The sequence below is a fragment of the Ursus maritimus genome, unplaced genomic scaffold, assembly GCF_017311325.1.
Source record: "Ursus maritimus isolate PB19 unplaced genomic scaffold, ASM1731132v1 scaffold_30, whole genome shotgun sequence".
NCBI lineage: Eukaryota > Metazoa > Chordata > Mammalia > Carnivora > Ursidae > Ursus > Ursus maritimus.
The window spans coordinates 5055509-5081977 of NW_024425564.1; the positions used below are offsets into that span (position 1 = coordinate 5055509).

The 26469-nt window shown below is 45.4% G+C and overlaps 2 protein-coding genes across 5 annotated transcripts; one reads left to right on the top strand and one right to left on the bottom strand.

Annotated features, from left to right (window-relative positions):
• Positions 1-373: 373 nt before the first annotated feature.
• RPS18 (ribosomal protein S18) lies at positions 374-6832 on the bottom strand. Of its 2 annotated transcripts, none has more exons than XM_040644770.1 (6): positions 6823-6832; positions 5789-5887; positions 1001-1087; positions 816-917; positions 627-718; positions 374-492 (listed from the first exon to the last, which is right to left on the bottom strand). In XM_040644770.1, the coding sequence occupies exons 1-6, from the start codon at positions 6823-6825 to the stop codon at positions 417-419; spliced, it is 459 nt and encodes a 152-aa protein (XP_040500704.1). In that variant the 5' UTR covers positions 6826-6832; the 3' UTR covers positions 374-416. The 2 variants fall into 2 exon arrangements, with proteins under 2 accessions (XP_040500704.1, XP_008691661.1); XM_008693439.2 differs by lacking the exon at positions 6823-6832 and adding an exon at positions 6364-6449.
• Positions 6568-26469, top strand: VPS52 (VPS52 subunit of GARP complex). Of its 3 annotated transcripts, none has more exons than XM_008693441.2 (20): positions 6568-6895; positions 7746-7830; positions 7979-8031; positions 8216-8291; positions 8481-8548; positions 8852-9027; positions 9416-9566; positions 9851-9951; positions 10067-10199; positions 10341-10398; positions 10748-10881; positions 11351-11506; positions 11975-12093; positions 12489-12612; positions 12900-12995; positions 13111-13218; positions 13440-13505; positions 23093-23204; positions 23407-23525; positions 26106-26469. In XM_008693441.2, the coding sequence occupies exons 1-20, from the start codon at positions 6806-6808 to the stop codon at positions 26133-26135; spliced, it is 2055 nt and encodes a 684-aa protein (XP_008691663.1). In that variant the 5' UTR covers positions 6568-6805; the 3' UTR covers positions 26136-26469. The 3 variants fall into 3 exon arrangements, with proteins under 3 accessions (XP_008691663.1, XP_008691664.1, XP_008691662.1); XM_008693442.2 differs by lacking the exon at positions 26106-26469 and adding an exon at positions 23682-23805; XM_008693440.2 differs by lacking the exon at positions 26106-26469 and adding an exon at positions 23725-24402 and having other exon boundaries at positions 6571-6895.

A 26469-nucleotide genomic window follows, 5' to 3' on the forward strand; every position in this document is an offset into this window, starting at 1 on the left:
ACTTCCAGGCCTCGGCGCCTCCCCCCACCCCACAACTTTTAAAAAGAAAACCAGGGGCGGTCAACTGGTTAGGCTCAAAGTACCCACACCAGCTAAGCCCTTGCGCACACCAGCCACCGGGGGCCCCGGTTGTCTTGAAACTGCCTTGGGACACCCCATCATTGGGGGGGGGGGTTAACCAGCTCTCCCGTTCAAGGGCGGGTACCACAGGGTTGCTTCAGGTAGGGCGGGGAGTGGCCCAGACAGGGGGCGGCTGGTTTGGGTAGCTGAGTGCAGCAATCAACCAAGAAAGGAAAACCACCCACAGGGCCCAGCGCGATAGTTTTCCCTATCAGGTCCCCAGAAGAATGGAGAGAATCACACAGAAGGCGGCTTAGGTGTAGAAACGATTTTATTAACAGGCAAGGCCTACAGATTTATTTCTTCTTGGACACACCCACGGTGCGGCCACGGCGCCCTGTGGTCTTGGTATGCTGGCCTCGGACACGAAGTCTGCAGGTGAGAAGAGAGAAGGGTCACAAGTTACACACAATGCAAAGGAAACATCTGGAAAGAGAAGGCAGAGCATGACAAATCTCTGGGAGTCTAGGGGCAGGGAGGGAGGGGAGACTCCCACCCCTACTTACCCCCAGAAGTGGCGCAGCCCTCTGTGGGCCCTAATCTTCTTCAGTCTCTCCAGGTCTTCACGAAGTTTGTTGTCTAGACCATTGGCCAGGACCTGGATTTGGAAGAGATGGTGAGGAATGTTCTACCCACTGACCTCCTACTACTAATTCTAACTAGATACCCTGCATCTCTCCCATCTCAATACACACCTGGCTGTACTTTCCATCCTTCACGTCCTTTTGTCTGTTCAAAAACCAGTCTGGGATCTTATACTGGCGAGGATTCTGCATAATGGTGATCACACGTTCCACCTAACAGGCAGGAGAACGGTCAGATACAGAGGGCTTCCCTTCGAAGGCAGGCCCAGGCCACAGCCCCCCTTCTTTGTCCTCACCTCATCCTCAGTGAGCTCTCCGGCCCTCTTGGTGAGATCGATGTCTGCTTTCCTCAACACCACATGAGCATATCTTCGCCCCACACCCTGAGAAGAGGGTTTGGAATTTGGGGTTGAGTCTGATTTTTTTGGTTCCCTTTATAGCCCCACTATTCAAAAGCACACAAAGGTCAGGCCTGCAACCACCCGGTGTGTTATTACTTTTCTAGATACAAAACCAAACCATTAAATAGGAGAAAAACTTCTTTATTTCAGGGACAGGTCTGAAAAGCAAAATCTTTTCACACTGCTCAGCATATACAGCTGTCAAATACTGGCTGTAAAAGACACTGCAACACCCAAGAGCATACCTTCTAGTCTCTGCATTGTAAAGGCTTGGTGCTCTCAAAGCTTCTATGGCACCAATGCAGCAAGACTGAGGGCTTCTACATTAACATGGTTGATCAAGGGGGTAGGACTGTGGTGTTCTGGGTCTCTAAGGGTCATAATTCTTTGGGCAGGTCACCCCATTGCTATGATCACAGTTTTCCAAGATCACAAACTTGGATTTTGTCAGTGCCCAGAGATGACCAGGCCACAGGGAGCTAAGTGCCCAAACCAAACTAAAAAGAACTAATGCTTACACCGGTGGCACTGTATTAGCACCAACACCAGTACTCCTTGCCACCCGACTCATGAAGCAAACATCTGAATAGTGAAGGATGATGTGCTGGGTTAAATAGTGCCCCCTCCCCGCCACATATGTCCATCTAGGATCCCAGAACATGACCTTATTTGGAAAAAGGGCCACTGCGAATATAACTAGTTAAAATGAGGTTACACTGGATTAGGGAAGGCCCTGAATCCAATGGCTGGTATCCTTATAAAAGAGAGGACAGAGTGGAAGGCCATGTGATAGGAGCGACACAGCTAAGGAAAACCAAGGACTGCTGGCAACCACCAGAAGATAGGATTCCTAGAGCCTTCAGAGGGAGCATGGCTCGCTGACACCTTGATTTTGGATGTTTGGCCTCCACAACTATGGGAGTAAGTTTTTGTTGTTTTAAGCCAACAAGTCTGGGATAACTTGTCTCAAGCCCCAAGAAATGGAGAGAGATATTTCCCCTGTGTAAGAAGTGACCTAGAGGGGTGCCTGGGTCGGTTATGTGTATGCCTTCGACTCAGGTCATGATCTCCTGGTCCTGGGATCAGGCCGCACACAGGGTTCCCTGCTTAGCTGGGAGTCTGCTTCTCTCTGTCCCTCTGCCCCGCCCCCCCCTCAACTGCACGCTTTTGCTCAAATCAGTATCTTAAAGAAAAAAAAAAAGTGACCTAGAAAATCAAATTATCAGGTTGATTCAGAAGAGATTAAGGTCTTGGGACACCTGGGTAGCTCATTCAGTTAAGTATCCAACTCTTGGTTTTGGCTCAGGTCGTATCTCAGGACTGTGAGATCAAGCCCCGTGTTGGGCTCCTCTCAGCGTTTAGGATTCTCTCTCTCCCTCTGCCCCTCCGCTCACACATTCTCTCCAATAATCTTAAAAAACGAAACAAACCTCCCACCCCAAACCCAACAGAAGAGATTAAGGTCTAAGTCTTTCTCAAATATAAATATTTATAGTTAAAATAGTTATGTCTGAGATTTACTTTTAAATGATAGGGAAGAATATAGATGAACAAGATTTTGAATTTTTGTTAGATATTCATAGGGGCTAATTTTCTTCCTTCTACTTTTGAATGTTTAATTTTTTCCAATAATCTAGTTTTTAAAGAATTGCTCTAAACTTTTTATTTTTTTTTTTATTTTTTTTTTTTAAAGATTTTATTTATTCGACAGAGATAGAGAAAGCCAGCGAGAGAGGGAACACAAGCAGGGGGAGTGGGAGAGGAAGAAGCAGGCTCCCAGCAGAGGAGCCTGATGTGGGGCTCGATCCCATAACGCCGGGATCACGCCCTGAGCCGAAGGCAGACGCCTAACCGCTGTGCCACCCAGGCGCCCCTGCTCTAAACTTTTTAAAAAAAGTAGGCTCCATGCCCAGCATGGAGCCCAATGGGGGAGAGGTGGGTCTGAATTCATGACCCTGAGATTAAGACCTGAGTTGAGATGAAGAGAAGAGACAGATGCTTAATTGACAGATACACCCAAGTGCCCCTGGCTAAGATTTCTGATAGCCCTGTTTGTGGGCTGATATTGACTTGTCAACTTTCTAAGTTAGATCCCTTTTCTCTTCCAAGGAGACCACCCTGTTTTCTCGATCCAAAAGAGTTAAGTCAGGGGACCATCACTCATATTTGTTGTCCAAGAGCCTTGACCATGTAAGAGTTGACACTAACTTAATTCTACTCTTGTATAGTATTTAGTAGTGTTACTCACTGGACAGAACACAAATTCCTCATAAACAAAGCCAGTGGTACCTCTCAGTGATTATGCCCAACTCCAACCAGGTTTCCAAATAACCCATAGAGGGCAGTATCACGTGACCTGATTTAGAGGAAAGGTAGACAACCAGGCAACCTTAAATAATACCCATAGCAAAAGTCTACAAGTTGAAACCAAACATTTAGGAAGGAATCATGACACAGAATAATCTTATAGGGTCTGTATTACCTCTCGATATCTTCTTACTGTCAACCTCCACTTCATTCTTCATCCTTCCCCAGCCAATTAATCTCACTTACCACTTCTTCAGCCACATCTTTTGAAGAATCCTTTCCCCATACCGTACTTCCCTCCAGTTTCCAAGTATTACCCCTCCATTCTGGATCCTTAACAAAAGATCCCCTCCTAGTCAAGCTTTAGTTCTCTCACCAGAGGAAGAGCTAGCTGCATTTGCTGGCTCTCCACACGATTAGCAAAAATCTCTGTATCATCTATCTCTAGGAATAACCTTTCCCACTGATAAAGCATCAGGATCCCTAAGAGACTTACTACAAAGTTCACGAACTACCTTAAAGTCCTTTGGTTAAGTTTTTTTAAGTGGACTACAAAGGCTATGACACATTATTTATCGGAAGTAACTACAAAACCAGGTAATTTCAAAGAGGAAAAGAGAAAGGGTTTAATACAAGCATACCATTAATCATGACCATCTTTTATACAGGCACATATTGTTTAACTGCACTGTGCAGATACCCTGCTTTGTTTTGTTTACACGTTGAAAGCTGTGGCAAATCCTGCATCAACCAAGTCTATCGATGCCATTTTTCCAACAGCATTTTCTCACTTTGCGCTTCTGTCACATTTTGGTAATTCTCAAAGTACTTCAAACCTTTTCATTATTGTATGTTATAGTGATCTGTGATCACGACTCCTTGAAAGCTCTTGACGATCTGCATTTTTTTGCGATAAAATATTTTTAAATTAAGGTACATAATTTTTAGACATAATACTATTACACACTTAATATTAACTACAGTGTAAATGTAACTTGCATATGCACTGGGAAACCAAAACAATGCATTTGACTCACTTTATTGTCTGGAACTGAACCTGCTGTATAGACCTCTGAGATATGTGTGTTTGTATTCACTATTCCATTTAAGCCTCATAGCAACCCTTAAAAAGGTACTAGTATATTTTACACTGCCTTTCTAGATTCACATAATGACAAAAGAAAGCAACCTTTTTATTTACCCTTTAAGGACAAATAAAAGCTGTGCTTCCTGCAGTGTAACATGAAAAACCAAAGGAATCTGATCAATTTTGTGAACCGAAGCTAGCACATACAGTTTTGATTAAACAAGTTATCTGTACAATATTTATGTTTCCTTTAAATTCTTTGAAACCAGGCTACAGTATCCCTGGATCCATTTCCTAACACTGCATGAACACTTATGATGCACCAGAAGCTGGGGACTGTGAACAAGACAGGACTGTCCCTGCCCCCACAGTATCCACATACTAGCAAAAAATACATTCAGGGGCGCCTGGGTGGCACAGCGGTTAAGCATCTGCCTTCGGCTCAGGGCGTGATCCCGGCGTTATGGGATCGAGCCCCACATCAGGCTCCTCCGCTATGAGTCTGCTTCTTCCTCTCCCACTCCCCCTGCTTGTGTTCCCTCTCTCGCTGGCTGTCTCTATCTCTGTCAAACAAATAAATAAATAAAAATCTTTAAAAAAAAATACATTCAGCCATACTCACAATTATACATACTAACCAAAAAATAAATAAAAAATACAGTAGAAAGTCCCCAACTGGAAGTCCAGTTTGTTAGGTTGGTTAAAGAAAACATTCAAGCTTATATTCACTGACGTAATGCATACAATGAGCCAAATACTGGTTCCTACCAACTAAAAATGCATTTCATTCACCTCCGGCATTTGGAATAAACGCTCTGCTCAAGATGTACCAATACCCCTCCCACTGCCCAACTATCGGTTTCTTCATACTTAGAAGTCTGTTGTCATTTCTACCCCTCCCAATGTACAATTTCACAATTTCTAGGGCATAGATTTCACAGGAACGGTTGCTGTTATGATGCACTGCTGTAGGGGGCAGAAACCAAACTTAGAACGAACCTCACATGATGGTCCAATAAAATTTCAGCGAATTCTAGTAGACAAGGCAACACTCCCCATCTGCTAAGACAGAAGTTATCTTGGCTTGACCTGACTGGCTTTCATTACTTACTTTTTCGGGCAAATGTGGTTAAGGGGCTAAGGGAACTAGTCACTCTTTTAACCATTCTTTATTTTACCCAGCAGCTAAGGTGATCTGGTTGGGACAGGTTTCCTCAACTTTGCCTCACTTAGAGCTGTCTTAAGAACTACAGTTTCATTTACATGCTCCATTCCTTACCCTACTTTACCTTAATTGCAGTGATGGCAAAAGCTATTTTCCGCCGCCCATCGATATTGGTGTTGAGTACTCGCAAAATGTGCTGAAACTTCTCAGGGATCACTAGAGACTGACAGAGATAGGGGGAGAAATCAGGCACTTGGAACTACCATCAAACAGTAACCTCTAACAGAAACGTCAAGCTTGTTATACAGGGAGCAACGATCCCTCCCCCTTCAGTTTTCTCACAACAAACTCCTCAGTCCTGCACGCAGAACATTAAGTGTTCAGGCTCGGGAAAACGCAACCTCTGGGAGGGGGCAAATCTTCTGCCCATTCCCAAAAGTACACTCTGAGTGGCGGAGACCTGAGGTCCCCATTCACGCCCAAGCCTTTTCGCCGCTTTCGAGCGCCCTGGGGCGACAGTTCCTCTGGCCCACTCCCCACAGCTGGATGTCTTCAGTCCTTCCTTCCCAGGGGTGCGACTCAAAGATTCACACAGAAAGTTGCAAACCCCCAGAATAGGGCATTTCCTGCCCCCTAACAGTAGACTTTCCGTGTCCCGGTTCCGATGTCACCGGATCCCCGCACTGGTTCCAGTCTTACCATGGCGGCAGCCCCAGCGGCGGCGTGTAAGCCTCCTGTGGAAGAGAGAACGGAAGTGACGTAGTAGCCTTATATAGCTACCAGGCGGAAGAGGCGGAGCGATCATGGAGAAGCCCTTCCGGAAACCGCAAGTGTCAGAGCCAATTCGACTTCTGAAAATCTCTACTCGTCGCTACAACTTCCGGTACGGTCTCTCTATACAGTTCGTAAAGTTCTTGGGAGGGAGAGCAGCAAAGGTTCCGGGGTGAGATTGTGCTTAAGGCGTCCAATTCCCGTTAGCAATTGGGTGAAGTTAAGCTGAAAGGGGAAGGCTGGAGTCAAACAACTTAATTCAAATATCTGGGAACGGTTTCGCGCTCTGCAAGACCCTCTAGGATTTGTTGGTCCACCCCAGGGACGGACTCACAGCGACTGACAGCTGCCGGAAGTGAGGCTGCGCGGAATGGCCGCTGCTGCGACCATGGCGGCTGCTGCCCGAGAGCTGATGTTGCGAGCCGGGACCTCAGATATGGAGGAGGAGGAGGGCCCGCTGGTGAGAACGCGGGACTATTTCTCTTGCGGAGTCTTGTCCGGTGGTCCTCGCGTCAGAAAGGCCTGGGCTGGGTTCAGGCGCAGGGGTGGGGGCGCGGCTGCTACCGGTGATGCTACCTGTGTGGCTTTCCATATCCCTCCTTGGGATCGGGCCTGAGTCTGAGAGGGAATCAGAACGGCCGACAGTCAGGTTCCAGGGGAAGAATTTCAATTAACTTCCAGATTGTGTGGCAGAATAGAGAAGCAATGTTGTGTTAAAGTTAAGAACGTGGGTTATAATCAGATTGCCTGGGTTTCGATTCCACCTTCGTCTCTTGCACGCTGTGTGTCTTTGGGCAAGTTGGCCAACTCTCTGTGTCATACTTTCCACACTATAAAGTGAAGGAAATAGTAAGACTTAACCATATAGGTTGTTGGTTAGGATTAGATGAATGAGTGTATGAAAGATGGCACCTGGCACGCAGGTAAACACTGTTAGCAGACATTTCTAGAAGGGCTGGTGATCCCCACAGGGATTGTGATAGAACACCTAAGATAGCAGGAGCCTGGGTATCCTACATTCAACTGTAAGTTCTGCTCTATTCTCTGCAACCCCTGATTTTCCTCATTGGGACACCTGTGCTCTCTTGGTGGCTTGCAAGTCCCTTTGTCATATTCCCTACCCAGAAGCCCCAAGTACTAGATTGGGTAGTGTGAGACTCTTGGAATTTTTTGATTCAGTACCTGTGGCTCCCAGTAAAAGCCCAGTCTGTCCCCACCTTCCCCCACCCCTGAAGGTTTGCGGATTATCCCATTATATTTGTTCTCGCAGTCTCTTTCTTGTCCTTTCCCATTAACTTTTCCCTCTCCAGGGGGGTGGTCCTGGGCTTCAGGAGCCATTACAACTTGGAGAATTGGACATCTCCTCTGATGAATTCATCCTGGATGAAGTGGATGGTAAGTGATGGCATGAGGTGGATGCAGACTGCTTATGATTAGAGAGGCATGGGGGCTGGAAGTAATAAGGCAGGGATTGGTGTACAGATGTTCATTTGCGGGAGAGGGCGCTGTGGAGCGGGACCTTATGATAAACTTCTATTTCCAGTTCACATTCAGGCAAATCTGGAGGATGAGTTAGTAAAGGAAGCTCTTAAAACGGTGAGGCTTTCTGCTCTACTGATCTGCCCCTCCACTTACCCTCCCCTCAAAGAAGAAAAAAAAAGAAACAGTCTCTCACTCTTACAGTATTACCCCAGTATCTCACCCGTAGTCCTTTGTTATTCTGTCCCGGTGTCTCTTCACTGTGACTTTCTGCTAACCTGTCATGTTTATGTTCTCCCAGGGTGTGGATCTCCGTCACTATTCAAAGCAGGTTGAGCTGGAGCTACAGCAGATTGAGCAGAAATCCATCCGGGATTGTATCCTCCAGTAGAGAAAAAGGGTGATGTTATTAAAATAGGGATTTTGTGGAGCATGGTGCAGGCAGCCCAGCGGGGGCTGACATCTTTTCTCTGAGGTTTCTGTCATCACAGGGAAAAATTGGAGTGGTCCTGCAGGTCTGAGAATCTCCAACTTTATAGTGAGGCCCCTTGACTTTTGTGGGTCAGATATCCAAGAGAGTGAGAACATAGCGTCTCTACACAACCAGATCACAGCCTGTGATGCTGTTCTTGAGGTTAGTAACCATGACCTGTGACCTCTAATAACCCTGGACCAGACCATGGTCTCTGGTGTCATTCTTTAGGTCATCAGCCTCAGGTGGGGATAGTTAGATTCACTTTCAGGAAGACCTCAACAGCCTTTTTTTGTTGTTACTGCATACTAATGTTATTTGCCAGTGACCTTTGGGCTACCTCTTACCTCATCACCTGCTACCCTCATGGACTGATACTGAAGACTTTACCAGTAGACGTAGATGGGCCATTTGTCCCCTGCCAGCCCTGTGGTGCTCCAGCAACATCTTCTGTCCTACCCCCAGCGCATGGAGCAGATGTTGGGAGCTTTTCAGAGTGACCTCAGCTCTATCAGCTCTGAGATCCGGACACTGCAGGAACAGTCAGGAGCCATGAACATTCGGCTTCGAAACCGCCAAGCAGTTCGGGGAAAACTTGGGGAACTTGTCGATGGTCTGATAGTGCCCTCTGCTCTGATCACGTGAGTTGCTAGTTAGAAGAGTCACAATGTCTGTAGCAGGTAGATGGGCTAGGGGGACTTCTCCCTGCTTAACCACATGGGTTTCCAGCTTCAGGTCATCAAGTGCCTTCCAGAAACTGATGGGTGGGTTGACAATTCAACCTTGATGCATGCTTTAGGCATCCAATATTAGGAATTATCCAGGGTCAGGCATTTAGTTGGGGGTTCAGGGCTTATGGGCGTGGGGCAGAGGGGAGGTTCAGGAACAGAAAACTTTGTACATATATCCTGACTACATGATTTAGCATAAGAAGGGAGAGGCAACAGGCTGGATGTAAGGGATATGGTTTGGGGTCTAGCGATGTCCAGGTCTCCCTCCTAACCCCTTCCACCTGCCCCTGCTACCCAGGGCAATTCTGGAGGCACCAGTGACAGAGCCCAGGTTCCTGGAGCAGCTGCAAGAGCTGGATGCCAAGGCAGCTGCAGTCCGAGAGCAGGAGGCTAGAGGGACGGCGGCCTGTGCCGATGTCAGAGGCATCCTCGACCGGCTCCGGGTCAAGGTGAGGGGTGGGGACAATACCCCAGAGATTACTAGAACCAGCATCCCGGACACAACCTGGGTTTCCCTGGCAGTGTTCACTGTAGCCTGTCCCCAAGAACTTCACCCTGCCTTTACCTGGCAGAGCTCATCTTCATGTCTCTGGGTTCCCCTGAAAATTTTCAGAAATACTGAAGAGATACTCTCCACTCTCCATCTTCCTATATTTAACATGTGGCACTTCCCCCACTGTTTCTCAGTCATAAGGTTGCAGCTTCATGCCTTGTATCTGGTCCCCCTGTCTAGGCGGTGACAAAGATCCGAGAGTTCATCCTTCAGAAGATTTATTCCTTCAGAAAACCAATGACCAACTATCAGATCCCCCAGACGGCCCTGCTGAAGTACAGGTCACTGCCTGAAGGAGGGGCTCGGGATGACCTCTGAGCTGTCGAGCCGCCCAGTGTAGTAGTGTCTGCTTTCTTGGGGGAGGCGGGGAGACTGACTTGTCCCTGGCCCCCCCAGGTTCTTCTATCAGTTTCTGCTAGGCAATGAACGAGCAACAGCAAAGGAGATCAGGGATGAGTATGTGGAAACACTGAGCAAGATCTACCTGTCTTACTATCGCTCTTACCTGGGGCGGCTCATGAAGGTGCAGGTGAGGCCAAAGAGAGAGCATTCCTAGGCACGTGGGCTGGGAAGAGGGACCACCCCTGGGCGAGGCCAGACAGTGTGAAAAAACTTTTTATCACACCATGGGAAGAGATGGTTACCAGTTCTCTTTTCTCTTTTTTCCTAGTATGAGGAAGTCGCTGAGAAGGATGATCTAATGGGTGTAGAAGATACAGCAAAGAAAGATATCCTAGAGCTGAGGAACCCACCTGCTAGTCCTTGACAGTGAGGGTGCCTCAAAGACACTGCTTTTTGCCTTTTTCTCTGGGACCAAAACCTTTGAGAATGTGATACAGGCTACAGCCCCCTGCCCAGAAAAAAGCACATGTCTTTTTGACAGTTTTGCGTATGATGTCAGGGAGAGTAGAAGCTCTCCTAAGCCCATTCCCAGGTGTCAGGGGGAGTGGGGCCCTGGTACTGGGAAGGAGGGACATCTAGGGCTGTGTCTGGCTGCCTGGAGTCCCTGAAGGTACTGACCCTCTGAGTCTGTCACAGTTGTGATCTTATTGTTTTCCCTGACTCTGGACCCTTCACGATTCTTTTCGAAGCCATCCCTCCGCAGCAGGAACACCATCTTCACCCTGGGGACCCGTGGTTCTGTCATCTCCCCCACTGAACTGGAGGCCCCCATCCTGGTGCCCCACACCGCCCAGCGGGGAGAACAGAGGGTAGGAGAAGGAACAAGAGTTGGTCATGAGGGAATGCCAAGCGTGGGTGGGGGAAGCCAGATCTCTGGGCAAAGCTTCCCACCCTCCAGTCCCCTGTAGCAATCCCCTTAGAACTGGGAGTGGGCTTTCTTGGGTCTCCCAAGTGTTCTGAGATGTGAAGAGGGTTGAGACCATTGACTTCAGGGCATATAGAGGGAGAGACTGGCTGAGGGGAATGTCATAAGGCAGGTTGTGGAGGTGGGTGGCATAGTAAGAGCAGGTGGGGGTGGGTTCTTCTCTTGTGCCCCTTGTCCCCCTCCCCCTTTCAGTACCCATTCAGGATGCTCCTTCATAGCCTGTACTTGGGTTAGATGGGAAGGGCCTCCTGAGCTCTCATTACCCAGGCTCATTGATTTTTCCAGCAATATCTATGGGAGTCAGTGTTGGGGTCCTTCCCTTCCATCCCTCTTATTCACCTCTCCCATCCTAGTATCCATTCGAGGCCCTCTTCCGCAGCCAGCACTACGCTCTCCTAGACAATTCCTGCCGTGAATATCTTTTCATCTGTGAATTCTTTGTTGTGTCTGGCTCGGCTGCACACGACCTCTTCCATGCTGTCATGGGTCGCACGCTCGGCATGACCCTGGTAAGATCCCCAGCTCCTGTGCTCTTGGATCCCTTTGTTCTCAGTCCTCTGCAGCACCATAGTGGGGTCATAGCTCTGGTGGTACTGAAACCAGGACCCCCTCATTCTAAAATGTCTAAGCTTTGTACTCAGAGAGCATATGAAACCCTCAAAGCTTGGGGTCCCTGAGGCTACCCCTACTATTGACCCACATCCAGCTAGTAGCATCTGAAAACTAAGGGCCCCCAAAATGGTGCTCAGCCCTGACTTCTGCTATGTTGGGCTTGTGAGCATAGATCCTTATGGGTAAGGCAGCAGGACCACCTTAGTGGCCAGTGGACAAGGAAGGAGGGTGCATTTCCTGAGAGCTCACTCCCTTCCCTCCCAGTGCTGCATCCCCAGGGGAGCACATGCATTTGTCCATAGCCACTGGGAATGACAGAGTAGTGTACATCCTTTTCCAATGCTCTGTTTGTCCCTGAATCATAGAAACACCTGGAATCCTATCTCACGGACTGCTATGATGCCATCGCTGTTTTTCTCTGTATCCACATTGTCCTCCGGTTCCGCAACATTGCAGCGAAGAGGGATGTTCCTGCCCTGGACAGGTCGCTGAGCTCTGGTCCTTGATGCCCCACTGACCTTGAACCCTTGGTCTTACATGACGCTGCCCTGACCTTTGGGCTGCTACTGACCCGACACCCTGACTCTTAACTCCTGTTCATCTGCCTGGGGACAGTACTGCTTTCTGACTCACCTTTCTTACCAGTCCTGCCTCCACCAGCCTGTTAATTCGGTTCCCCCACAGAAACCCGACTCCCATCCCCCCACATTTCTTTTTGGCCTTTTAAGTTTTTATTTTAATTCCAGTTAACATACAGTGTTCTGTTAGTTTCAGGTGTATGATACAGTGATTCAGCAGTTCTATGTGTCACCCAGTGCTCATCATGACCCCCCCCCCCATTTCTCGCCAGCTGATCTCTGATTCTGCTTAAGCCTGCAGGTACTGGGAGCAGGTTCTTGCCTTGCTGTGGCCACGATTTGAGCTGATCCTGGAGATGAATGTCCAGAGTGTCCGAAGCACTGACCCTCAGCGCCTTGGGGGGCTGGATACTCGGCCCCACTATGTGAGAGAGGGCAAGGGTAACCAAGGGGTTCCTGAAAGGCAGGGCTCTTAGCTTCACTGTGGGGTTTGGCCACGTTGCCAGTTGTGTGTGGGCCTGGCTGGATAGGGGGGCACACTGTGTGCGGAAGGCAGTCTGGGAGTATGTGTGAACTCAGGGTGAATCAGGCACCGTTGGTTAGAGGGCTTGGGGGTGGGAGTCACAGAAGTTGATTGGCTAGGTCCTAGGGTCTTGGGAGGTTGTGTTGGTTGGGCCAGGGGCTGGTGTGATTTTCTTCCCCTTTCCCCCAGATCACACGCCGATATGCAGAGTTCTCATCTGCGCTTGTCAGCATCAACCAGACAATTCCCAATGAACGGACAATGCAGCTGCTGGGACAGCTACAGGTGAGGGTGGACGGGAGAGACTTCCCGGCGACTGGGCTGCCACGGTGGCCTGGAGTGTGAAGAGGGCCGTGTGCTCCTGCCTCCTCGTGTCACCTCTTCCTTCTGGCTTTTCCAGGTGGAAGTGGAGAATTTTGTCCTCCGAGTGGCAGCCGAGTTCTCCTCAAGGAAGGAGCAGCTTGTGTTTCTGATCAACAACTATGACATGATGCTGGGCGTGCTGATGGTACAGACACCGCGTCTCCCTTCCTCCCTACCCAGAGTTTGGCTTCCCCCACTGCTCTGGGTGCTCTGGGAGGACAGAGATGATGTTGTCTTGTTCCGTGTATTATTCTTGGTGTCTGGCCCATTGCCTGGCCAAGCACAGTAAATGTGGAAGGAAGGGGATATCCTGAAGTGAAGGACTGCTTCTCCCCACATTTGAGGTTTCCATATGTCTTCTCTTAGGAGCGGGCTGCAGATGACAGCAAGGAGGTTGAGAGTTTCCAGCAGCTGCTCAATGCTCGGACACAGGTAGGGGGGTGAGGAAGAGGAGAGGGACAGTCTTGTATGCTACTTTCAGTTCTGTGTGTGTGTGTGTGTGTGTGTGTGTGTGTGTGTGTGTAGGGAGTGGCAGTTAAGGGGCTTCAGGCACACAGAATTGGAACTCTTGGTCTATTTTATTTTCTTTTGTGTTTTTTTAACGATACACATGTCCCTGAACCCCCCACATACCTTGGGGATAACCAGCATCAATGAATTCTTCCTCACCCCATTTCCTTGCTAGTCACGATTTTAAGTCTCTCCTTGACCTAAATATTGTGTTTATCATGCTTTTGCTTTTAAAAATACAGCTTTAAGTATGACAAAACAATGATTACTTAGTTTTATTTATTCACTTCTAAAATTTTTATTATTTATTTATTTACTTTTTTAAAGTAGTCTCCATGTCCAACATGGGGCTGGAACTCACGACCCCGAGACCAAGAGTCGCAGGCTCTATCCACTGAGCCAGCCAGGCGCCCCCATTTAGTTTTATTTTTTAATGACATAAAAACAATCACAGGATTTTTTCATGCATAATTTTTCCAGCATTGTCGTATTATGACATATGGCTGCAGCTTATTCTTTTTCACTTTATATAATTTCTTTCTTTCTTTTTTAATACTTCATTTTTTTAAAGATTTTATTTATTTATTTGACACAGAGAGAGGCAGAGAGAGAGGGAACACAAGCCAGGGGGTGTAGGAGAGGGAGAAGCAGGCTTCCCGCTGAGCAGGGAGCCCAATGCGGGGCTCAATCCCAGAACCCTGGGATCATGACCTGAGCCGAAGGCAGACACTTAACGACTGAGCCACCCAGGCACCCCTCACTTTATATAATTTCATGTTGTGTTAATATAATGTATTCTGCAGATGGACATTTGGATTATTTCTAGCTTTTTGCTACTGTGACAATTGTTTTGTGAACAATTAGTCTTTTAGTGCATGTAGATGGAGAAAAGTTTTTTATTTCTTTTTGATTTTTAAGAGTTTTTTCATATGTTCTGTTTATGAAGCCAGTCTTTTGATTATGTAAGTTGCAGATATCTTTCAGTGCTTTATCTTTTTATTTATTTTTTATTTTTATTTTTTTATGTTGTTTTATGGTGGACAAATTCTTAATTTTAATATGATTGACTTTACTGATCTTTTCTTGATTTTTCTGTCTCATGTAAGAAATCTCATATTATCCCAAGGTCAGAAAAATATACTACATTTTTTTCTTAATGTTATAAAATTTTGCTTTTTTATGTCTAAGCTCTAAATTTACCTGGAATTGTTTTTATGTATGATATGAGGTAGGAATCTAATATTTTATATATAGATAATAATGGGCACAGAACCATTTATCGAAAATCACTTTCTTTCTCCATTTGATCTGCATTGTGCCTCTGTCACATAGAAAATTATAAAGATGTATGTCTTGCCTCTATTCTATTCCATTGATCAATTTGTCTAACCTGCAGTGGAGTTTTAATTATTATGCTTTATAATTATGTAAATTCCACCTTTTTCAGGAGTATCTTCTTATTGGCCTCTTGATTTTTTATATAAATTGTATTGTCAGCTTGTAAGTTTTCACATTGAAAAAACTTTAAGGATTTTGATTGAAATCGCGTTGATCAATTTGGATCGATTTGGAAGAATTGATGGTTTTTGATATTGAAACTTATTGTCCATGACCATGTGCTTCCCATTTTTTAAGATATTTTATAATGCCTTTTGATAACCTTTTATAATTTTCAGCACAAAGACATTGCAAATCTTTGTCAGAGTTATTCCTAGGTAGGTGTAATATGCAGATTTCATCCTCCTAGGAGTAAATAAATCCTCTCTAATCCTTTGCCTCTAATTTCTTACATCTTTGATCTCCTACTGTTCTGGCTAGGATCTCTTTGCCAATGTTGAGCAATTGAATAGAAGGGTAATAGTGAGAACCCCTATCCTGTTCCTGATTTTAAAGGGAATGCTTTCATCATTTCCCCATTAGGAGCAATGCTGTTGTGAGTGTTTTTGTAGATGCCTTTTATCTGGTTAAGAAAATTCTTCGCAATCCCTAGTGTGCTAGGAGTTGTTACTGTAGTTATTCTTATTAGGAATAAATCCATATTTATTTAGGAATAATTACGAGGAGTACTAGGAATTACTAGGAATAATTACTGCTTTTTTTCTTTCTAATTGTTCAGACTTTCTGATCTATTCTTTTGGAATTTGTCCTTTAAATAAACTGTTGATACTTAAATATTATCATTTTAGAAAGAAATTTTCTTCTTGTTTGAACTGCTGATAGAAATGCTATTGGTTTTTGTATATAAAACATAACACCTCCTTAACTTACTATTTCTAATAACATTTCTGGAGATTATGTGTGTGATTCTATGTAGGCATGAGAATTTTAGTTCTAACTTTCTAGTTCTTAAGTCTTTAATTTCTTATGTCTTTATTTTCTTACTGTACTGGCTGATACCTCCAGCACAAAGTGGAATAGTTGAGTGGAAGTGATGATAGTGAGAACCCTTATCTTTTCCTAATTTTAAAAGGAATTCCTTTGTCATTTCCCCGTAAGAGTAATATTGCTGTTTTATAGCTACTCTTTCTCAGTTTAAGAAAATTTTTTATAGTCTTGTTTTATAGGCTTTTTATAGATACCCTTTCTCAAGTTAAGAAAATTCTTTTCAGCCCCTAGTATGCCAAGTTATTATTATTACTATTTTTCATTACATATCAGTAATTCATTTTTTTAAATTCAAGTATAATTTAACATACAGTGTTATATTAGTTTCAGGTGTACAATATGATGATTCAACAATTGTATACATTTCTCAGTGCTCAAGATAAGCGTACTCTTAATCCCCTTTATCTATTTCACCCATCCCCCACCTACCTGCTTGGGCAGCCACCAGTTTGTTCTCTGTATTTAAGAGTCTGATTTTTGGTTTGTCTCTTGTTTTACTTTGTTTTGTTTCTTAAATCCCACATATGAGTGAAATCATATGGTATTTGTCTTTCTCTGGCTTACTTTTTTCACTTATTATACCTTCTAGATTCAGCATGTCATTGCAATGTCAAGATTTCACTTATTTTTTATGGCTAATATTCCATTGTATATACATACCACATTTTTGTTCATCTATCGATGGACACTTTGGTTGTTTCCATATCTTGGCTATTGTAAATAAGGCTGCAATAAACATAGGGGTGCCTATGTCTTTTCAAATTAGTGTTTTTGTCTTCTTTGGGTAAATACCCAGTAGTAGAATTACTGAATCATATGGTGATTCTATTTTTAATTTTTTGAGGAACCTCCATACTATTTTCCACAGCGGCTGCACCAGCTTGCATTCCCACCAACAGTGCATGAGGGCTCCTTTTTCTCCACATCCTCACCAACAGTTGTATTCAGTTCCTAGTATGCCAAGAGTTATTTTTTATTAAAATCATTGAATTTTTGATTAAGAATGTGTGCTTTTTCAGCAGTGGTTGAGGTAATTATTTGATTTTTGTTCTTTATCAATTTTATGGTTTATAACATTTGTAGATTTTAGAATAAACCATTCTGGATTTGGTCTAATTCATTTAGAATTTTTGCTTCTTTGTGCATAGGTTTTATTGGCCGTTGATTTTCTTTTCTTGTAGTACCCTTGCGTGATTTTGGTACCAAAGTCATGCTGGATTTGTAGAAGGAGGTGGAAAGGAAGTATACCTTCTTTGTTTTTTATTCTGAAAGACTTAAGATTAAAATGATCTCTTCCTTGAAAGGTTTCATAGAACTTGCCAGCAAAAGCATCCTTGGAGATTTAAAACAATGGAATTCCCTCAGATTACTGCTTTTATTGAATTCTGCAGGTTTGAATATGTAGCATTTTTAAAATAATTCAGTTCGAAAATAATAAAAATAAAATAATTCAGGTCTAAGAATTTGTATATTTCACTTATTTTTTCTTTGATCCATGAGATTTTTTTGGAGTGTTCTAAAATTTCTAAAAGTAGTTTTCTTATTTATCTTTTTGTTATTAATGTCTAATTTAATTGCATTGTGGATGGAGAACGTAGTTTTTTGGTGCTGATTTTTGGAAATTTGTTTAGATTCACTTGTGGCCTAGTTACGTGATCAACTTTTGTAAATGTTCCATGTGTGTTTGAGAAGAATGTGTATTCTTTAATTGCTAAGTGTGGAATTCCTAGCCTTTTAATTGTATTGTTCATATTATCTATATCTCTACTGATTATTTTTGTGTGTGCTTAACTTATCAATAGTTGAGAGATATGTTTTGAAATTTATAGATTTGTCACTTTTTCACTGCAGTTCTATCAACATTTCCTTTATATAGTTTCAGCTTATTTTATCTGAATTCCTAAAAGGTTAGAATCGTTAGCTCTTACTGGTGACTTGAAGTATTTGTAATGATATAATGACCCACTTTAGCCCTAATAATTTTGTCTTAAAGCCTGTTATGTCTGATACTAACAGAGCTCTGTCAGCTTTAGTTTGGTTAATATTTGCCTGTTAATTTATCTCCATTCTTCCTCTTTCAGACTTTTTATGTTTTCACATTTTAACTCTTTTATAAATAGTGTATAGCTGGAATTTTTTAAAAATTGTGTTATGTGCCTTTTAATTTGTGATTTAATCTGTTTGTTTTTATGATGATTAATGTTACATTTGGACTTTTTTCTACCATCTTTAGTTTTTGTTTTCTTTTTAAGATTTACGTATTTATTTTGAGAGAGAGAGAGAGTGAGAGTGCACAAGCAGGAGGGGCAGAGGGAGAAGGAGAGAGAATCTCAAGCAGACTCCACGCTGAGCGTGGAGCTGGCTGCAGGGCTTGATCTTAACCACCCAGAGATCACGACCTGAGCCAGAACCAAGAGGCGGATGCTTAACCAACCGTGCCACCCAGGCGCCCCTACTGTCTTTAGTTTTCTGCTTGTCCTGTGTGTGTTGTAGTTTTTGCCTTTGTTTTTCTTACTACGTGTTTTTTTCTGACTGTTTGGATTTTGTATTCCTTTCTTTTCGAATTTGTCCTTTAACTTCTTCTTTGCATGTTTCTCTTAACATTTAAACTTAATATTTAACTGCTCTCCCAAACAATATGTAGACTTTAAAACATTGAAAATACTTTAATGCTCCAGTCGTTCCTCCGCCTTCTGCCTTCCATGCTAATTATTGACCAGTATTTTATTTCTGTTTTCCTTTTTTTTCCTTACGATTTTATTTATTTATTTGAAAAAGAGAGGAAACATGAGCAGGGGAGGGGAGGAGGATGTAGGGAGCGGGAGAATCAGACTCTAGGCTGAGCAAGGAGCCTGACATGGGGCTTGATCCCAGGAACCTGGGATCATGACCTGAGCCAAAGGCAGACCCTTAACCAACTGAGTCACCCAGGCGCCCTTCTGTTCTACTTTTAATTATTGCCATTTTATAGTGACAACATTTATCTGGATTTCCATGCATGTTTCCCAGTTCACTATTCCTTTTTAAAATTCAAATTATCTTTTTGGGGTCATTTTTCTTCTTCATGAAGTAAATCCTACAGAAATATTTCTGTGAAAGTTTGTTGGTAGTAAACCTCATTTTTGTTTTTATATAAATGCCTTTATCTTTGTTAGAAAAAGATAGTTTTGTTGGCTTACTGTCAAATTCTAAGTTTTTTTTCTCTCAACATTTAGAAGATGATTTTCCACTGTTACCTTATTGCTGCGGAGATGCCTGCTGTTGTTCTAAACGGCAGTCTGTTCCTTCTGACTGCTCTTAAATATCCCTTTTTTCTTTGGTATAGTGAAGTTTTACCACAATATGTTTGGATGTGGGTTTCTCTTTATCTTGTTTGGTATCTTGCATTTCTTGGGTCTTTGAATTTATCTTTTTCATTAATTTGGGAAAATTCACAGCTGTATCTTTTTTTTTTTAAGATTTTATCTATTAATTTGAGAGATAGAGCAAGACAGCGCAAGCAGGGGGAGGGGCAGAGGGAGAGAGAGAAGCAGGCTCCCCACTGAGCAGGGAGCCTGATGTGGGGCTCGATGTGGGTCTTGATCCCAGGACCCTGAGATCATGACCTGAGGGAATGGCAGTTCTGCCTTCAGAACTGCAATTCTCTTAAACCGGTGGACTCTGCTGAGAGCAACCGAGGTGCTATGAGATTTGCCCAGGTGGGGAGCCAGCTGGCATCAGTGCTCTCAGACCTTTTTGGTGGGCTGCTTCTTGATACGGTGTGGGAAAAATTGCTAGCCAAAGCCCAGTGCACTCTTTCCCTCTGGCCGGCTCCTCAGCTCTCAGAACATTCTTTTTTTATTTTTATTTTTCCTGAACATTCTCTCTTACTTGTTAGCGTAAAGAAAGCTTCCAAGTCTAGACCACTGCTGTCCAATAGAAATACAATATGTGCCACAAATAGGAGCCACTTAAGTAATTTTAAATTTTCTAGTAGCTGCCTTTCAGACAGTAAAAAGAAATAGATGGGATGAACTTAATATATTTTATTTAACCTGCTATATTCAAAATATCATTACTTCAACATGTAGCCAATAAAAAGTTGGTAATTATTTATTTACATTTTTTCCCGTATGAAGTCTTTGAAGTTTGGCATGTATTGTATACTTACAGCACATTTCAGTTATGACTAAGCCATTTCAAGTGATTGATAGCTACATGTGAGTCATGGCTACTGCGTTAGGACAGCTCATCTCTCTTAGCTGAACTGCCCTTTGGGGTATACTCCTTGTGCCCCCCGTGTTATATTGTTAAGAGTGGGTTATTGCCTTCGGGCAACTGGAATAGGTTGAATTTGGCTAATCTCTGTTCAAAATGACATTACAAGTGAAGATCCCTCAATTATAGAAAGATCCATTCTTGGGAATGTCTCCCCAGTCTCATATTAATTACCTGACATTCTTCAGTGGATATAAGTGGGTGTTTTGTGGGAAGAGTGGAAAAAAATTTTTTTTAATTTTAAGAGAGAGAGAGAGGGGCGCCTGGGTGGCACAGTGGTTAAGCGTCTGCCTTCGGCTCAGGGCGTGATCCCGGCGTTATGGGATCGAGCCCCACATCAGGCTCCTCCGCTATGAGCCTGCTTCTTCCTCTCCCACTCCCCCTGCTTGTGTTCCCTCTCTCGCTGGCTGTCTCTCTCTCTGTCAAATAAATAAATAAAATCTTTAAAAAAAAAAAAGAGAGAGAGAGAGAGAGAGAAAGTGGGGGTGGGGGGAGGAGCAGAGGGAGAGGGAGAGAGAATTCCAAGCAGGCTCCACGCTGAGCCCCACACAGGGCTCTATCCCATGACCCCAAGATCATGACCTGAGCCAAAATCAAGAGCTGGACGCCTAACCAACTGAGCCACTCAGGCACCCCAAAGATTTTATTTTTAAATGGAAGTAGTTTGTTTTAAAGGTTTCACTTACCAGATCATTCTGTCTAGCTTGGTTTTCTTGTTTTTGTGGGTTCCCCCTCCCACTTTAATTCAGCCCTTCTATTTTTTTAATTTTAATTTTTAAAAGGTTTTATTTTATTTATTTTTTAAGGATTTTATTTATTTATTAGAGAGAGAGGGAGAGAGCTAGCACAAGCAGGGGGAGCAGCAGACGGGGAGAAGCAGGCTCCCTGCTGAGCAAGGAGCCTGATGTAGGGCTCGATCCCAAGACCCTGGGATCATGAACTGAGCCGAAGGCAGCTGCTTAACTGACTGAGCCACCCAGGTGCCCCTAAATATTTTATTTTCAAGCAATCTCTACATCCAGTGTGGGGCTTGAACTCAACCCCAAGATCAAGAGTCGCACGCTCTACCGACTCAGCCAGCCAGGCACTCCAATTTTAACTTTTTATTGTGGGAAATTTCAAATGCACATGCTAATATAGAGCATAGCAAAGTGGACCCCCCAGGTGCCATCCCCCAGGGGTGACACCCCCAGGTACCATCCCAGATCTTCAATCAATAATACTCATAGATAGTTTTATTTCACCTCTGTCAGCACCCATTGCTCATCCTCCCATGCCTGCCCCCCAGTTGTTGTGTTTTTTTTAAAGATTTTATTCATTCATTTGACAGAGAAAGAGAGCACAAGCAGGGGGAGGGGCAGAGGGAGAGAGAAGCAGGCTCCCTGCTGAGCAGGGAGTTGGACGTGGGGCTCAATCCCAGGACCCCGGGATCATGACCTGAGCCGAAGGCAGACACTCAGCCAACTGAGCCACCCAGGCGCCCCATCCCTAGTTATTTGGAATTAAATCTTATACATCATCACTTCATCTGTATCAGGATGTGTTTTAAAAACCACAACATATTATTACACTTTAAAAAAATGATCTTACTTAAAAGAGCTAGTGTTCAGATTTTCCTAGTTATAAATGGTTTTTATGGTTCAAATCAGCCTCCATGGATGGTCCATACATATGTCTCTTATAGAGTGCCCTTCCACCTTTGCTCCCCTCCTCTGCAATTTATCTGTGGAAGAAACTGAGTCATTTGTCATGTAGAATAACGTACAGTCTGGATTTTGCAGATCACATTCCATGGTGTGGCCGAACTGTTTCTTTTTCCCCATAAATGTGTAGTTAGATGAAGAGGCTTGACCAGATTGCAGTTAGGGTTTTTTTTCCCCCGTGGATAATTGAGAGCTAGTGGTGTGTACTTCCATCAGGGGCACGGGATGTCTTCTTGGTCCTTTTATGTCAGTAGCCGTCCGTGATCACTGCCTACTGATTAGATTTCTGTACCTCTCAACGTCTCAAAATTCTCCATCTCCTTGTCTATCTGTGCTGCACCCTAAGTTATTTCTTTAATTATAAATTTCAATTTGTTATTCTTCAGGTATTTCTGATCTGCTGTTTAACCTGTTGACTTTTTAAAATTAAAAACATTTAAAATTTTTAAGTCGTTTCTTAAAAACTTCATTTTGTTTCAAGTCTGTCCATTCCTAATCTTGTTGAGTCGTCATCTTTGTGTCTATATTTTTAATTCTTTGAATGTTTCGTATAGAACGCACAACTGCCGTGTATCTGACAGTCCTGATGTTGGCAGTCTTTGGAGGTCTAAGTCCATTGCTTATTGTCTCCTGCCTCTCATAGTTTCCTTTCTATCTTTGAGATCATTGTTTGGTCTTAATCAGGGGGAGTCGTATGGGCCTAGAATTGGATTGAGGATATTTTTCTGTCAAGAGGATTTGCCTCTGATTTTGCAGTAGCTGAAAGATGCAATCCACCTCTGTCTACATCAGCATCCCTTTGAGGCTCTCACGAGAGCCCCAGGCTCTGCTTCTCCCCTTGAGTCTGGCATCAGGCTCAGTTTCCATGGCTCTTTGCCTTCTGGAAGCCCTGCCTCACCCAGGTGCCCACCCCTCTGGTTCCAGCCTTGATCCCAGTTTCTCATTGCTCTGCTCCCAGCTCAAGTTTAGTTTTCTGGTTTTTGTTTTTAGAAGGGGGAGTCCTTAGAGATTTCCCCCATCTCTTATGAGACCAGTGGTGTCTTCAAGTATGTAATTCGCTCTGGGAGTATTCTGAGGACCTGGTGAGTCATGATGCCAGAAGTGGGGAAATCTGTTGACACCAGGACACTTGACTCTGTGTATGTGTGTTGTCTATTTCTACAGGAATTCATTGAAGAGTTATTGTCTCCCCCTTTTGGGGGTCTGGTGGCATTTGTGAAGGAAGCTGAGGCTTTGATTGAGCGTGGACAGGCTGAGCGACTTCGAGGGGAAGAAGGTATGAAGATGATGTAGTGGTTGGGTCAGTGGTAAGGGGAGTGGAAAAGAAAAATGAGGGGATGCAGATTCCATGGGGCGGGGTAGAATAGGAAAATGGGCTTGGATGCTGAGGAGGGCTGTGCCTTGCGGAGGACTTAGGGGTCAAAGATCACCTCACCAAGTCCTCCTCTGACACCCTCTCTCTTTCCTCCTGCCATTAGCCCGGGTTACTCAGCTGATCCGTGGCTTTGGTAGTTCCTGGAAATCATCAGTGGAGTCTCTGAGTCAGGATGTAATGCGGAGTTTCACCAACTTCAGAAATGGAACCAGTATCATCCAGGTGACTTGCGGCTCCCGGGCTTCACTCCCCCCACAAACCCCCATCACTAGTGGTTTTCCCTGGGCTCAGCATCGCCCAGATGACCCTTGAGCTTCAATTACCAGTATGCCCAAAGTTCTGGATGAGCCCTAGCCTGATTCCTAATGTCGTCTTCAGCACCAGCCCACAGCCTGATCCTTCCATGACTTTCTCTGACCAGGGAGCTTTGACCCAGCTGATCCAGCTCTATCATCGCTTCCACCGGGTGCTCTCTCAGCCCCAGCTCCGAGCTCTCCCTGCCCGGGCTGAGCTCATCAACATTCATCACCTTATGGTGGAGCTCAAGAAGCACAAGCCCAACTTCTGATGTGCCGGACCCCGGGATCCACCGGCCTTCTCTTGGACTTTTGTACCCTGTCCCACACTCTTCTTCACCGGTGGTTTCCTTACCAGTTTTCCACCTGCCTCCCAGGTCCTTGACATGCCTCACCCTGCCTTCATTCTCTGGACCCTGCCTCATCAGGATAAGCTGGCTGCCCTTGTTTTCAGGTTCCCAGGACCACTTCCCCCTGGGCTTCCAAAACAGCCTTTATCATTTTCCCAGTTTCACCACCCCTCACCCCCGCCCCTGCACCCAAGTTCTCTTCCCCCAGTAAAGCTTTCACTGTCCCAGTCTCTGGTTTACTCTACTCTTGTCACCATGTCCTGAGGCACAAAGCCTAAACTCTTGGAATTGGTGGCAAGGCAAGTCATTGATTTTTTTTCTTCCACTCAGTGATTTCTTTTCTGTAGCTTTTTGACCTAAGATCTCAGAAACTTGAACACTAACTAATCCCCTCCTAGCTTGAGAGTTACTCCAAAGCCAGTCTGCAGAAAACAATAAATATTTAATATGACATAACACTCTTCTCCCATCTCCTTCCTCCCTCCTGGGGCCTTCAACTGGCCCCCGTTTCTGCTCCAGGGTCACCTTTCGGCTGTCGCTAGCTCCTGGGCTTACCTTTTCTGGTGGGTGTCCAGAAAGAAGGGGTATGGATAGTGACCTCTGACCTCTGGCTCCTTCAGGCCAAAGAAGGGGACTAGTTCATGAGTAACCAACCTGATGGAGGAAGGTGGCCCCTGGTTTAAATGGCAAATGCCTCAATAAATAAGTAAAACGGTAAATGCTTCAGGGGCTGGAAACATGGCTGTGCAGCCTCAGGCACTGTCCCACAGGCTACCTTGGTTCCCAACACCGGCTTTCCTTGCATCCCTCCCCTCAAGCTGACCCTGGGTCTGCTTCCTCTCCTACAACATCAGCTCTTCTGGTTGTAGCTGGCACAGCCCTTAATGGAGGATTGTAGCCCCCACACCATTGGGGCAGAGGTAGGACAGGTTTGCAGAATGCCTATTTCATCCTTTTCTGTGTTTGACTTGGAGACTTTCTGTTGTACCTATACACCTCGTTTGAACTCAGACTCTAGACCAGAGACACACGGAGGCCCATTTTAGTCTTAAGGGGGAAGGCGCAGGCAGTCCGGAGAAAATGGTAATTTGGGGGTGTTTCCTTCTTCCCTTTGGTCTGAGCATTCCTTCCCAGGTCCTAGAGAGTTACGGATGGAAAATGAATTCTACTCCCTGCTTAGGCCCTCTGGTTGCGGGCCCAGTCGCCGAGGCAGGGAGGGGAGGGGTCCTCAAAGGCGCGCGGTGTTTGCGAAGCGCTGGGTCCGGGACCGCCCCGAGCGAGGGCGGAGGAGAGGAGGTGGGCGCGCCGGGAGGCCGAGTGGGAAAGGTCCTGGTCGGTAGCCTCTCCCGATTGGCTGCCACGGGGTGGGGGCGTGGCGGCAGGGGAGTACTCCCGCTTGCTCCTTCTTTGGGTTCCGCCCACCTCCGAGAGCCGCGCTCTGATTGGAAGCCCGATCTCAGAGCTGCTGCCTCTGCTTTAAGAGCCTCCGCGCCAGAGGTTGAAGAGCGGGGGGGAGGGGGGGAAGGGAATGGATGATTTGGGGGAACTGTGGGCGGCTCCCGATTGGCCCAGACGCCTCAGGGGCAGAATCAGGGCAGTGTCCTTAACTGACCTCACCCGGCGCCACCGCCACTCACTCCCTGCTCTCGGCGTCCTTCCCGTGTCACCCAGCCTGACTCTGCGCCGGACATTCCCTGAGGCCTGCCGCGTGCTGGGTGGTAGTGTGCTGGGCTCCGAGGGCCGCAAGCTCGCCCCGGGAATCCTCTGCCCCTCTGTCTTCCTTTCCCGCTTCTCATTCCTCGCCCACTTGCACCCTCCCCCAGTTCTAGTTTTCAACCCTGGGGGATCCAGTTCTCACATTTGACTGACTCCAGCCTCTGCGTGAGGTGCACGGGAGAAGGTTCGCTCAGGGTTTGCGACTTGGAACAGGGGAGGTGCAGGCTGTTTTGACAAAGAGCAGTTTCCCACAGAAGGGGTCCCCTGATGCTCCGCGAGGGAGACTTCCTCCAAGACAGGCGACTTAATCGAAAGTCAACTAAGGCTACTATGGAAGGAGGGCTGTGCAGGCAGGCACTTTGATTTTGCTACAGGCCACTTCTGTCCATCCCGGGACGCAAATATTCAGACGACCGATAAGCGCGTTCGTTATTTTGCAGGGCTCACTGAGGGGCAGTGTTGGAGTATGAAGAGGCTCTTGTTTAGGGAACCGGAAGGCATTCACCTTTTGTTGTAGCTCACAGTTTTCGGTGACATCGATCTCCCCGGGGATCCGTAAGAACTCTTACCCAACAGTCTCTCAGGACCCGGTGAGACAGAATAGCGCGAAGGGGAGCCGCGATACCCAAATCGACTTCCAGGGGGCAGCATCGACCAGGAGATGGAGTTGTTCCCGACTGCTTCGTCTTGCCGGAGGCCGCTGCGAAGTTTCTCCCACGCGTCCACTTCCATCACGCTGAAACAACTGAAGGACTTTCCCTTCAGCCTACCCCCCCCCCTTTTAAAAAGATGTTTTTAGAAGGA